General features: G+C 46.3%; 1 protein-coding gene across 11 annotated transcripts in view; it reads left to right on the top strand.

The window, feature by feature from the left end:
- The window catches only part of LOC109890430 (CLIP-associating protein 1-B), a 42,617-nt gene that overhangs the window by 9,502 nt on the left and 18,991 nt on the right, over positions 1 to 14,124 (top strand). For all 11 annotated transcript variants that reach the window (XM_031824449.1, XM_031824451.1, XM_031824453.1 and 8 more), the window contains exons 9-18: positions 4,161 to 4,295; positions 5,221 to 5,306; positions 5,454 to 5,546; positions 5,795 to 5,940; positions 6,208 to 6,343; positions 6,672 to 6,742; positions 6,844 to 6,903; positions 7,466 to 7,543; positions 7,734 to 7,901; positions 8,205 to 8,251. In XM_031824449.1, the coding sequence (XP_031680309.1) occupies positions 4,161 to 4,295; positions 5,221 to 5,306; positions 5,454 to 5,546; positions 5,795 to 5,940; positions 6,208 to 6,343; positions 6,672 to 6,742; positions 6,844 to 6,903; positions 7,466 to 7,543; positions 7,734 to 7,901; positions 8,205 to 8,251 (1,020 nt within the window). The remainder of the gene's footprint in view (positions 1 to 4,160; positions 4,296 to 5,220; positions 5,307 to 5,453; positions 5,547 to 5,794; positions 5,941 to 6,207; positions 6,344 to 6,671; positions 6,743 to 6,843; positions 6,904 to 7,465; positions 7,544 to 7,733; positions 7,902 to 8,204; positions 8,252 to 14,124) is intronic.

Genomic DNA, 14,124 nt, shown 5'->3' on the forward strand with positions numbered 1-14,124 from the left:
GTAAGATTACACACTTTCATATTGTTATGCCTTAGCAATCCATGCAGCATGTACTCCTAATAACAGCTACACTGCAGTCATCCATTTGTTTCTTATCCTAATGTCTCAGAACCAGATGTTCTGCAAACACTAGCGAGAATCTCACATTAGGAGCCACCTGTGTCCTTGGTTCTCCCTTTTGAAGTCAATACTATTCATAACAATAATGTGATTCCTAGATTCTCCTGACTGCAAGTGCACCCGAAAACGACAATGGAATTGCGACAATTCCTCCAGCCAAGGGCTTCAACCACAGTTTTTCACCCCAGCAACTGTGCTGTTCAGCTCTTAAATGAGCTACAGGTGGAGTTTCCTCCCCGTTAAAGGCTTCAATTGAATCCTTCACCTCAGCCACCGTGTCGGAGTTTTCTCCAGCTAAAGTCTCAAGGGAATCCTTCACTTTAGCGACGTACTTTAGCTACCTTTTAGAGATCCATCACTCCAGTCCGTTCAATAAATTGGAACAGAGTCGTCGTCATCATCAGATGGGCTTCATCTACCTCCTTCGCCTTGTCAGGTGCACAGAAATGAGCTAAACCCAACATTTGCCGTGTTAGTCTACCCATAAAGGCTTAGCTAAGGTTTAGTGCGTGGCCTTTGAACTTATTCATCAAATTAACAAAGTCCCCTTGATATGGAGTTTCCTCCTGTTCTCATCAACTTGTTTTGCATGTCCATTTTCATTCCCATGCCACACTCACACCCAGTAGGATCCACACACGATAAGAATTCGCTCTCATAAAACTCTACTGACTAACGTCTGTAAGCTGACCAGACTATCATGTCATTTGGAGCAGTGCATTCTTACTCTACTGAGGCTTTGCTTTTACAAATGCTTTCTCTGAGCATGCACTGTTATCTTGAGACCAAGGGCACATCCTAGCTTTAACTTGAACCCAAACACCAAATGTGCTTGCGAGGGAGATGCTACAGCTATTTAAGGTCAGAGGTGCTGTGGTGTGCTGTTTTATTTGTTTTTTGAAGCTACTTTTGCTGCTTGTTTGAGTGATTTGAGATGGCAGGGAGTTCCACGCTACAAGTATCATGGCTCTATATTTTAGGGTGCATTGCCTTGAATTAGTTTTGGGCTTTAGGGAATAAGAAGATACTTTTAGTTGCTTGCCTTGTGGACTATGAATGTCTGTGAGAGCTGTGCGTTAGCTGATTGAATAGACAGTTTGGGAGTAACAAAAATGAGAAGTGACAATTTTCTTCCCTACTTTGAGCCAGGAAACGTCAACATGCTGTTGACCTTAGCGCTCTTGGAACATTGCAGGACAAGAAAGTTGTAGCTTTAGTATGTCTTTCTTCGCCATATACTTGCTCAAAAGCAGAGGGTGTAAAGCCATAACATATATACGTTTTTCCGCTAACAGATTATGGTCAATAATATCAAAGGCTTCACTGAAATTGATCACGATGGTTCGTTCTTGGGAAGCAGAATGACTTTAGCTTCCTTCCATGTCTGAGGGAAAGAATGTTTCACCAAGCTCAGATTGAAGATATGAGAAATAGGAGCTGCAACATACTCTGCTACTATCCTCAGTAGCTTTCCATCTAAATTGTCAATACCAGGCGGTTTCTCATTATTAAAGTTACTGGCCAGAAACAATTTGTTCACCTCTTCCACACTAACTTTATTTTTTATGTTAATTTACATAGTTTTTCTTTCATAATTATTATGGAGATCTAACCAGAGTGAAGAGATGGGATGCATGGGATGGGTTATGTGCACATGTAGGCCTATTCAACATTCATTCATTCAGGCCACACCGGATTGGATTGTTTTGATGCTGGCTTCTTTTCACTCCTATTTGTCTCGTTGATTGTGAGAAATGACTCCTGAAATGTATGCGTTTCCTTGCAGAAATTGCGTTCATGCTTGAAACGAATGGGGCTGTTGAATTGTGCTGCTCCTGTGTTGTCCGGTGCTTGAGTAGCTCCCCGGTGAGAAAGTCTCTGTGCGAGAGAATGGCTGGTTTGTGTTCAAGGTATCGGATGGTGAAGAGGAAGAGCTAGCTGTGTGTTGATAGCCGGTACCGTGGAGAATAATGGAGCCTTTTCCTCAGAGCCACTGTAGGTTGAATACCACAGTATCACTTTCAGGTTGAAGCTGTCGTTGCTCTCTTCTCAAACAACTGGTGCATTTATCAGGGGGCACTGCCATCTGGGGGATGAATTAGTGAACGTCTGGTTTGCGTGACATTACTGCATTATAAAGTAGGTCTCGTGTGCTTATGATTCATTGCTGATTTTGTTGTATTCTTTTAGGATGCACTCATGCATATTGACCTGGAACCATAGGTTATGTGTCTAAAATTGTCTTTCCAAACACTGTTGTCTATGTTCTTTAACGAGACAGGATGTTTTGTATTCAGACCAGTTGTACTGCCCTTGCTCACACAGAAGCCAGGGTTTTTCTGCATAGAAAAGTATTGGGCGGGGTGCCTAAGTGTTTTTTTTCTCGGATGGAACGTTTTCAGTGTAAACTTAAAGGAAGTAAAACTAACAATCACCTAAATAAAAGCTAGAGAGTCAGGGAAATTTTTAAAAAATTGAGTATTTTTGTCATGTCATGGCATTGATTTTGTTATAATGTTTGAGTCACTCAGATAGCATAAGCCATGACACAATAATTGTAGGACATTTGCTTTAAAACAGCTTCTGAAGTTTTTGGACTGTGACTGCACCATTGGCCACTCCCATGGCCACACCCACCAACTAAGGCCCTTTTTATATGATATTCCCTCATGTCTCTCATCACTCACCAGTGATGGCGCTAGGCTCACTGACCTGTTAAGATTGAATTCACCGCTCATCACTTTCTGTCTGGCTCCTCCCACTCCTAGGCTGGCTGTCATATCATGGTGATAGAGAGGGTGTGCCCTTGCCTCCTCTCCCCACTGTGGGAGGTGGAGCTGTCCATCTGCTTTCTCTGTCGTCCCTGCTCCACGGGCCGGCTCACTGCGCTCAGTAGGGAGGGGCACCTAGCATCACAGCACATCAAGCGCTTGTGTGTTACTGGGAGAGAGTGTGAACTGTGCATCAGGAGGGCAGCCATAGCCTGAGCCACGGGTGCTCACGCACCAGGGAAGGGAGAGTGTAGCTGGTACTGCTAGCTGCCTGCAGCGAGGGAGCTAGCTGGGAGACCTGTGGAGACCGGAGACTATGAGAGGAGGGGGTCTGGAGTGGACTGTCTGTCGACATGCTGAGGAAGCTCGTCTGCAGGAAGATCTGTGCCTGTAAGCTCTGCTTTTCTTTCTTCTTGACACGTGGTGGGGGGTGGGGGTAGAGGAGAGGCCCATTGTATTAATATTAATGAGCGCCGTGGAGGAATGTGGGTCAGGTCAAAAGTGTGGGAGGGAGTCACCTGTCACTAAGATGAAGATTGGGGAGACAGACATTTTCAGCTGATGAGTGACAGACCGGAGAGGACAGCTGGGTACACAGTATGCACTATAAAGACTGAAGGTTCAGACAATCTGAAGGCTATCGGTAACAATGTCTGGATTTTATGAGCTACGCTCATCACAGCTGGTGTTGATGACAGCTGTATGCTCAGCGCTGGGTTTTATATGAGGCTGGTTTATTCGACACTCACCTTGTTGTGATATTGACAGCGTGCCTCGTTTTAATATTGCAATGGGGGAGAGAAACAATGTGAGGTAGATGGCACATAACTGATGTGATGTGTTGGTGTGCTCCCCCTGTGCTGTGTGGACCTCTGAATAATGCACAGGGTTGTGTTTCATTGATCGCTGGTCCGGCAGATTACTCTGCTCCCTCCGGGCCGAGTGACCGGGACTGACGTGTTCAGTACACTACCGTTTTGGGGGGGGGGGGGGGGTAGTCACTTCACTTCCACAGCATGAGGTCGCAACCACCGGTTACCGGAATCACACCGAGACAATCACCTACATAATGAACTCTGATGACCCCTCCCCCCAATGTGTGTGTGTAAATGCCAAAAGGTTATGCAGGCTTCTGTGTTGTTGTAGGAGAAGATGGGATTGAGCACATGGTGCTGATATAAAATGTTTTTAGTTTGTTTAGTACAGTCAGCATTCAAATTGTGCCGGACCGTAAATAACTTGAATCCTCTGTTTTGCCTTCCCTCCCAGATAAGAACTATGATGATGATGATTCGGTGGACGGGGGGCGGTCCTCCTCTTCTAAGGGCCCCTCGTCAGGGAAGAAGGCAGTGAGCATGGGGTCGTTCCGTAGGCCCAGCTCTGCTTCCAGCACCAAATCAACAGGTGAGACGCCCCTTCCGGTTCGCACCAGCAGAACCAGCAGTATGCCTGCAGTATAAGTGATGTTACGTCGAGCCATGTGTATTTTAACACTGTCAAATGTGATTTGTTGTTTCTCCTACCACAGTATTCCTTTCATTTGCTTCCTGGAGAATCCTTGTCTGTGTGCGTTGTTTGTGTTTGTTAGACATTATGATGACTAGATTATCGAGAGAAGCCTTTATTTGGCAATGGGTAATAACAGAATTTTCATTTAAGAGCACCAGTGCGCCTAGAAAAATGAATGATTCTAGCTTTAATATGTCAAATACTTTTCATTTTGCTCCTAAATTTGTTTGTGTGCGCAAACATTTTTAAAACTTTTTGTAAAAAAAGGTCAGCGTAGAGCCTTGAATAAAATGACCTCTGTCCAGGATTTGTATGGAAGATAATTCACTGTGGAGCTAGACACTGGATAGTGTCTATAACCCAGTCACTGTGGAGCTGTCTGCTATCTATAACAGAGATAGTGTCTCTATAACCAAGTCACTGTGGAGCTGTCTATAACAGAGATAGTGTCTATAACCCAGTCACTGTGGAGCTGTCTGCTATCTATAACAGAGATAGTGTCACTGTGGAGCTGTCTATAACAGAGATAGTCTCTCTATAACCCAATCAGTGGGTTATAGAGACTGTGTAGCTGTCTAGTGTCTATCTGTACCCTTGGAACAGTGCAGATGGTGAGGATGATGTAATGGAATCAGAACGCAGAGAGAAACAGAATACAAATTGGGATAATGGGATAATGAGCATTGAGCGTGATATACCCGGCATGAACTCCATAAGGCTGCAGCCAATCCAAGTTTAACATTTGTGTGAATAATAGCCTACTAGAATAGCTTCCTGGTAAAGTTAACAATTCGACCCGGTGTTCCTCTGCTTGTATCAGGGAGAGATGGTCCTAGTGTGGCTGCTGCAGGGGCTGTGGATGAGGAGGACTTCATCCGTGCCTTCGAGGAAGTGTCCACTATGGAAGTACGTGTTCACTTTAATCACAATAGCAAAATCATTCTGCGCTATTCTCGCTTGGGCACGTGAAACTGGTCCTATGTTACACGTCGTATATTAAACCCATTAGGAATGTGCTTCCGCTAAGTGATTCTTCTTCTCTCCTCCTGTCAGCTTTTCTCTAACAGGGAAATGGAGGACGCCATGACCAAGATCAGGGAGGTGCTGGCTGACGACAAACGAGACTGGGAGCACAGAGTCACTGCGGTAAGAGACGTCCAACCAATCGGCCCTCACCTCCAGATGACTTCATCACACTGGCTGCCTTCCAGTATCCACGCTAGCGTACCACTTGACGCCATGTATTGGCCATGCATTCCAAGTGTGGATTTTTGGATTGTAGCCAGTGACTATTAGGTGGCTGTTTCTATTAAGCAGTCACGTCTATCATTTGATTGGAAGTGTGACGTCGATTGACGGCTTGCTGGTTTTCGCTGCGTCTCCTTCTTCTCCAGTTGAAGAAGATGCGTTCTCTGCTCCTGGCGGGAGCGGTGGAGTTTGACGGTTTCTCCCAGCAGCTGCGTCTCACAGAGGCAGCCTTCAAGCTGTCCTCTAAAGACCTGCGCTCTCAGGTGGTCAGAGAGGCTTGTATCACTCTGGGGTAAGGAGACCTCTCGTCCTGTTCTCTTACTCACGGTATCAATTCAAAATCAAACAAGCTTTATTTAATGTCACCAAAGCCATTCTATGATTACGTTATACAATATCAATGCAATTTAAAAACAAAAATTGAAACTACAAAGAATTTTAAGAATACCCCCCCCCCCCCCTTACACTCTTTATTGTACAGCCCCATCAGTATGAAATAAGATAGTATTGATATCATAATAACTTGTCTCCGTGTCCGTATGGTCCCTCTATCCTGCAGCCACCTGTCCTACATCCTGGGGAACAGGTTTGACCACTGTGCAGAGTCCATCATGCCCACTCTCCTAACCCTGGTCTCTAACTCGGCCAAGGTCATGGCCACATCCGGCATCGCTGTCATACGACTCATCATCAGGGTGAGTGAACAATAAAGTTATTTACATTTTGAATTGAGTTGAATTGAGCTGGGGGGGTTGAGTTGAGTGTCAGTCAGACGATGGTCATGGGGCTAGCCTTTTTTTGTTTGGAACGCGAACACATTTCTCCTTCCCGAATGGCTGCAAATGACATTCCACCGCATTCCCATGTGGGCATTCGTTGTTGGTGGTTGCTTGCGATTTGTTCTCCAAAGATGCCTCGTGTGTTCCTCACACTTCTATCCTAGAACAGCTAGTAACGTAAGGAGTGTAAACTGGACCTGCGACATGACGATGACTATATTTCTGTCCTCTCTCTGTCTTCCAGCATACACACTACCCTCGTCTCATTCCTATCGTGACCAGCAGCTGCCAGTCGAAATCTGTGGCCGTAAGAAGGTAAACAAACAAAGAAATAGCCTCAGAAAGACTTATCCCACATCGCACGCCAGCTGAGCGTCTGTTTGTTTTCCCTGACAGTCTTCTTGTTCTATTTCCAGGCGCTGTTTTGAGTTTTTGGACCTCTTGCTGCAGGAGTGGCAGACCAACTCTCTAGAGAGGTATGTTTAAATGGCTGCTACTAGACAGACCTATAGACTCATACTTAGAGTTGTCCCCCCTCCTCAACAACACAACAATGTACTGCCGTGTTGTAGATGTACTGTAAACATCTTTTCTAGCTACTGTCCAGTGAGTTTGTGATGAGCCTGTCTGGGTAATATGAAACAACGTTGTTGTCAGTGAGTGTCTCCTCATCTCAGCAGTTTCCATGGCAATGCCAGGGAGGGATATCTATCCCATAAAAGCACACTGTGCTTCATCATTGATTTGAAACCAAATCTCTAACCGGGAGGCCAGGGGAGCTCTCGGGTCCCCTTCTCATTGATTTACTTTGCGCCCCAAATTGCACCCTATTCCCTGTATAGTGCACTACTTTTGACCAGAGCCCTGTTGGCCCTGGTCGAAAGCAAATGTAGTGCACTATATAGGGAATAGTGTTGGTATTTGGGACGTAACCGTAGCTTTTTATGTTGTGGTGGTTTTGGTGGAGAGGGGGGGTATTGTCATGCTGCATGCAGGGAGAATGAAGCTGGTGTTCCTACTCTTCTTGATCCCTCACAGGAATGTAGCTGTTCTGACAGAGACCATCAAGAAAGGAGTCCATGATGCAGACTCAGAGGCCAGATCAGTGGCCAGGAAGTAAGTCGCTCTCACACTATGTCGGACATGCATGAACCATGTTTCTATTTGAAAATATGAGTTCACCAACATCACATCACAACTTTTCCTCCACGTTTGATATTTTATCTGCCAACCTGAAACGTTGCCCCGCTGACGACAGGCTGTCTCACTGTTTCTGGGCCTCTGTCCTCTCTGTTGACTTGTGCAGGTGCTACTGGACGTTCCACGGCCACTTCAGCCGGGAGGCGGAGCAGCTGTTCCAGGCTCTAGAGTCGTCCTATCAGAAGGCTCTCCAGTCCCACATGAAGAGTTCTGACAGCATCCTGTCCCTCCCTGCCTCAGACCGCTCCTCCTCCTCCTCACAGGAGAGCCTCAAGTGAGATGCTCCACCCTTTCTATCCTTCTCCTTCTCCCGCTCTGTCTTCCTGTCTCCCTCTTTCTCGCCACATCTCTCTTACTTGGCCCCCTTTCTGTCTTTCTCTCTCATTTTCTGTCTCTCTGTCTCCTTACGTCTGTTTCTTTCAGTTTTTTCTCTCTCTAGTAGAGAGTTTATCTTTCTGTCTCAGTTTCTCTCTCCCTCTTGGTCTGTCTGTGATATGAGAAGTAGTAGTATTGAAGGAGAATTGATCTTAGTCAGTCAGATGAATCACTGTCTATCTCTCTCTCTCTGTCTCCACAGCCGCCCTCAGTCTGCCAAGAGCTCCATGGGAAACACCGTGACCAGGAGTAAGGACACTGGCATTACATGACTGACGTTACTACCACAGACATTACTACCGCAGACACTACTACCACAGACATTATTACCGCAGACACTACTACCGCAGACACTGCTACCGCAGACACTGCTACCACAGACACTGCTACCACAGACACTGCTACCACAGACACTACTACCACAGACACTACTACCACAGACATTGGAAGCTATTTTGTAGATGACATCGCCGAAGTCGAGTATCGGTAGGGTAGTCAGTTTTACTAGGGTAAGTTTGGCAGCGTGAGTGAAGGAGGCTTTGTTGCAGAATAGAAAGCCCGACTCTAGATTTGATTTTAGATTGGAGATGTTTGATATGACCCTGGAAGGAGAGTTTACAGTCCAGCCAGACACCTAGGTACTTATAGATGTCCACATATTCTAGGTCGGAACCATCCAGGGTGGTGATGCTAGGCGGTGCAGGCAGTGAACGGTTAGAGAGTTTAAGAGTAGAGTTTAAGTGCAGTTGGAGCCAATGGAAGGAGTGTTGTATGGCATTGAAGCTCGTTTGGAGGTTAGAAGCACAGTGTCCAAGGAAGGGCCAGAAGTATACAGAATGGTGTCGTCTGCGTAGAGGTGGATCAGGGAATCGCCCGCAGCAAGAGCAACATCATTGATATATACAGAGAAAAGAGTCGGCCCGAGAATTTAATCCTGTGGCACCTCCATAGAGACTGCCAGAGGACCGGACAACATGCCCTCCGATTTGACACACTGAACTCTGTCTGCAAAGTAGGCTACTGAGTCTGCCGATAAGAATATGGTGATTGACAGAGTCGAAAGCCTTGGCCAGGTCGATGAAGACGGCTGCACAGTACTGTCTTTTATCGATGGCGGTTATGATATCGTTAGTACCTTGAGCGTGGCTGAGGTGCACCCGTGACCGGCTCGGAAACCAGATTGCACAGCGGAGAAGGTACGGTGGGATTCGAGATGGTCAGTGATCTGTTTGTTGACTAGGCTTTCGAAGACCTTAGATAGGCAGGGCAGGATGGATATAGGTCTGTAACAGTTTGGGTCCAGTGTGTCTCCACCTTTGAAGGGGGAGACACCCTGAATCCTTGGGGATCTCAGACGATATGAAAGAGAGGTTGAACAGGCTGGTAATAGGGGTTGCGACAATGGCGGCGGATAGTTTCAGAAATAGAGGGTCCAGTTTGTCAAGCCCAGCTGATTTGTACGGGTCCAGGTATTGAAGCTCTTTCAGAACATCTGCTATCTGGATTTGGGTAAAGGAGAAGCTATGGAGGCTTGGGCGAGTAGCTGCGGGGGGGGCGGAGCTGTTGGCCGAGGTTGGAGTAGCCAGGAGGAAGACATGGCCAGCCGTTGAGAAATGCTTGTTGAAGTTTTCGATAATCATGGATTTATCGGTGGTGACCGTGTTACCTAGCCTCAGTGCAGTGGGCAGCTGGGAGGAGGTGCTCTTGTTCTCCATGGACTTTACAGTGTCCCAGAACTTTTTGGAGTTAGAGCTACAGGATGCAAATTTCTGCTTGAAGAAGCTGGCCTTTGCTGTCCTGACTGACTGCGTGTATTGGTTCCTGACTTCCCTGAACAGTTGCATATCGCGGGGACTATTCGATGCTATTGCAGTCCCCCACAGGATGTTTTTGTGCTGGTCGAGGGCAGTCAGGTCTGGAGTGAACCAAGGGCTGTATCTGTTCTTCGTTCTGCATTTTTTTGAACGGAGCATGCTTATCTAAGATGGTGAGGAAGTTACTTTTAAAGAATGACCAGGCATCCTCAACTGACGGGATGAGGTCAATATCCTTCCAGGATACCCGGGCCAGGTCGATTAGAAAGGCCTGCTTGCAGAAGTGTTTTAGGGAGCATTTGACAGTGATGAGGGGTGGTCGTTTGACTGCGGATACAGGCAATGAGGCAGTGATCGCTGAGATCCTGGTTGAAGACAGTGGAGGTGTATTTGGAGGGCCAGTTGGTCAGGATAACGTCTATGAGGGTGCCCTTGTTTACAGATTTAGGGTTGTACCTGGTACCTTGATGATTTGTGTGCCATTGAGGGCATCTAGCTCAGATTGTAGGACTGCCGGGGTGTTAAGCATATCCCAGTTTAGGTCACCTAACAGAACAAACTCTGAAGCTAGACGGGGGGCGATCAATTCACAAATGGTGTCCAGGGCACAGCTGGGAGCTGAGGGGGGTCGGTAGCAGACGGCAACAGTGAGAGACTTATTTCTGGAAAGAGTAATTTTTAAATTAGTAGTTTGAACTGTTTGGGTATGGACCTGGAAAGTATGACATTACTTTGCAGGCTATCTCTGCAGTAGACTGCAACTCCTCCCCCTTTGGCAGTTCTATCTTGACGGAAAATGTTATAGTTGGGTATGAAAATCTCAGAATTTTTGGTGGCCTTCCTAAGCCAGGATTCAGACACGGCAAGGACATCAGGGTTGGCAGAGTGTGCTAAAGCAGTGAGTAAAACAAACTTAGGTAGGAGGCTTCTGATGTTGACATGCATGAAACCAAGACTTTTTCGATCACAGAAGTCAACAAATGAGGGTGCCTGGGGACATGCAGGGCCTGGGTTTTTATTTTATTTTATTTATTTTACCTTTATTTAACCAGGTAGGCAAGTTGAGAACAAGTTCTCATTTACAATTGCGACCTGGCCAAGATAAAGCAAAGCAGTTCGACAGATAAAACGACACAGAGTTACACATGGAGTAAAAACAAACATACAGTCAATAATGCAGTATAAACAAGTCTATATACAATGTGAGCAAATGAGGTGAGAAGGGAGGTAAAGGCAAAAAGGCCATGATAGCAAAGTAAATACAATATAGCAAGTAAAATACTGGAATGGTAGTTTTGCAATGGAAGAATGTGCAAAGTAGAAATAAAAAAATAATGGGGTGCAAAGGAGCAAAATAAATAAATAAATAAAAATTAAATACAGTTGGGAAAGAGGTAGTTGTTTGGGCTAAATTATAGGTGGGCTATGTACAGGTGCAGTAATCTGTGAGCTGCTCTGACAGTTGGTGCTTAAAGCTAGTGAGGGAGATAAGTGTTTCCAGTTTCAGAGATTTTTGTAGTTCGTTCCAGTCATTGGCAGCAGAGAACTGGAAGGAGAGGCGGCAAAAGAAATAATTGGTTTTGGGGGTGACTAGAGAGATATACCTGCTGGAGCGTGTGCTACAGGTGGGAGATGCTATGGTGACCAGCGAGCTGAGATAAGGGGGGACTTTACCTAGCAGGGTCTTGTAGATGACATGGAGCCAGTGGGTTTGGCGACGAGTATGAAGCGAGGGCCAGCCAACGAGAGCGTACAGGTCGCAATGGTGGGTAGTATATGGGGCTTTGGTGATAAAACGGATTGCACTGTGATAGACTGCATCCAATTTGTTGAGTAGGGTATTGGAGGCTATTTTGTAAATGACATCGCCAAAGTCGAGGATTGGTAGGATGGTCAGTTTTACAAGGGTATGTTTGGCAGCATGAGTGAAGGATGCTTTGTTGCGAAATAGGAAGCCAATTCTAGATTTAACTTTGGATTGGAGATGTTTGATATGGGTCTGGAAGGAGAGTTTACAGTCTAACCAGACACCTAAGTATTTGTAGTTGTCCACGTATTCTAAGTCAGAGCCGTCCAGAGTAGTGATGTTGGACAGGCGGGTAGGTGCAGGTAGCGATCGGTTGAAGAGCATGCATTTAGTTTTACTTGTATTTAAGAGCAATTGGATGCCACGTAAGGAGAGTTGTATGGCATTGAAGCTTGCCTGGAGGGTTGTTAACACAGTGTCCAAAGAAGGGCCGGAAGTATACAGAATGGTGTCGTCTGCGTAGAGGTGGATCAGGGACTCACCAGCAGCAAGAGCGACCTCATTGATGTATACAGAGAAGAGAGTCGGTCCAAGAATTGAACCCTGTGGCACCCCCATAGAGACTGCCAGAGGTCCGGACAGCAGACCCTCAGAGAAGTAGTTGGTGAACCAGGCGAGGCAATCATTTGAGAAACCAAGGCTGTCGAGTCTGCCGATGAGGATATGGTGATTGACAGAGTCGAAAGCCTTGGCCAGATCAATGAATACGGCTGCACAGTAATGTTTCTTATCGATGGCGGTTAAGATATCGTTTAGGACCTTGAGCGTGGCTGAGGTGCACCCATGACCAGCTCTGAAACCAGATTGCATAGCAGAGAAGGTATGGTGAGATTCGAAATGGTCGGTAATCTGTTTGTTGACTTGGCTTTCGAAGACCTTAGAAAGGCACGGTAGGATAGATATAGGTCTGTAGCAGTTTGGGTCAAGAGTGTCCCCCCCTTTGAAGAGGGGGATGACCGCAGCTGCTTTCCAATCTTTGGGAATCTCAGACGACACGAAAGAGAGGTTGAACAGGCTAGTAATAGGGGTGGCAACAATTTCGGCAGATAATTTTAGAAAGAAAGGGTCCAGATTGTCTAGCCCGGCTGATTTGTAGGGGTCCAGATTTTGCAGCTCTTTCAGAACATCAGCTGAATGGATTTGGGAGAAGGAGAAATGGGGAAGGCTTGGGCGAGTTGCTGTTGGGGGTGCAGTGCTGTTGTCCGGGGTAGGAGTAGCCAGGTGGAAAGCATGGCCAGCCGTAGAAAAATGCTTATTGAAATTCTCAATTATGGTGGATTTATCAGTGGTGACAGTGTTTCCTATCTTCAGTGCAGTGGGCAGCTGGGAGGAGGTGTTCTTATTCTCCATGGACTTTACAGTGTCCCAGAACTTTTTTGAGTTAGTGTTGCAGGAAGCAAATTTCTGCTTGAAAAAGCTAGCCTTGGCTTTTCTAACTGCCTGTGTATAATGATTTCTAGCTTCCCTGAACAGCTGCATATCACGGGGGCTGTTCGATGCTAATGCAGAACGCCATAGGATGTTTTTGTGTTGGTTAAGGGCAGTCAGGTCTGGGGAGAACCAAGGGCTATATCTGTTCCTGGTTCTAAATTTCTTGAATGGGGCATGTTGTTTAAGATGGTTAGGAAGGCATTTAAAAAAAATATCCAGGCATCCTCTACTGACGGGATGAGATCAATATCCTTCCAGGATACCCCGGCCAGGTCGATTAGAAAGGCCTGCTCGCAGAAGTGTTTCAGGGAGCGTTTTACAGTGATGAGTGGAGGTCATTACGGATGCAGGCAATGAGGCAGTGATCGCTGAGATCTTGGTTGAAGACAGCAGAGGTGTATTTAGAGGGGAAGTTGGTTAGGATGATATCTATGAGGGTGCCCGTGTTTAAGGTTTTGGGGAGGTACCTGGTAGGTTCATTCTTACCTCCACATCACCCGCAGAACAAAGGAGGAGTAGTATGAGGGTGCGGCTAAAGGCTATCAAAACTGGTCGCCTAGAGCGTTGGGGACAAAGAATAAAAGGAGCAGATTTCTGTGCATGGTAGAATATATTCAGGGCATAATGCGCAGACAGGGGTATGGTGGGGTGCGGTTACAGCGGAGGTAAGCCCAGGCACTGGGTGATGATAAGAGAGGTTGTATCTCTGGACATGCTGGTTGTAATGGGTGAGGTCACCGCATGTGTGGGAGGTGGGACAACGGAGGTATCAGAGGTATGAGGAGTGGAACTAGGGGCTCCATTGTAAACTAAAACAATGATAACTAACCTGAACAACAGTGTACAAGGCATATTGACATTTGAGAGAGACACACAGCGAGGCATACAGTAATCGCAGGTGTTGATTGGGAGAGCTAACTAAAACAACAGGTGAGACAACAACAGCTAATCTATCCAGTATCCCTGCACATTGTAAATCTAGTATTGGAACTGACCCTGTATGTAGCGTCTTACTTTCTGTCGTTCTTCTTGTTTTGGTTCTACCTCCGTGTTATTTGTGGTACTACATT

Source organism: Oncorhynchus kisutch, linkage group LG5 (assembly GCF_002021735.2).
Source record: "Oncorhynchus kisutch isolate 150728-3 linkage group LG5, Okis_V2, whole genome shotgun sequence".
NCBI lineage: Eukaryota > Metazoa > Chordata > Actinopteri > Salmoniformes > Salmonidae > Oncorhynchus > Oncorhynchus kisutch.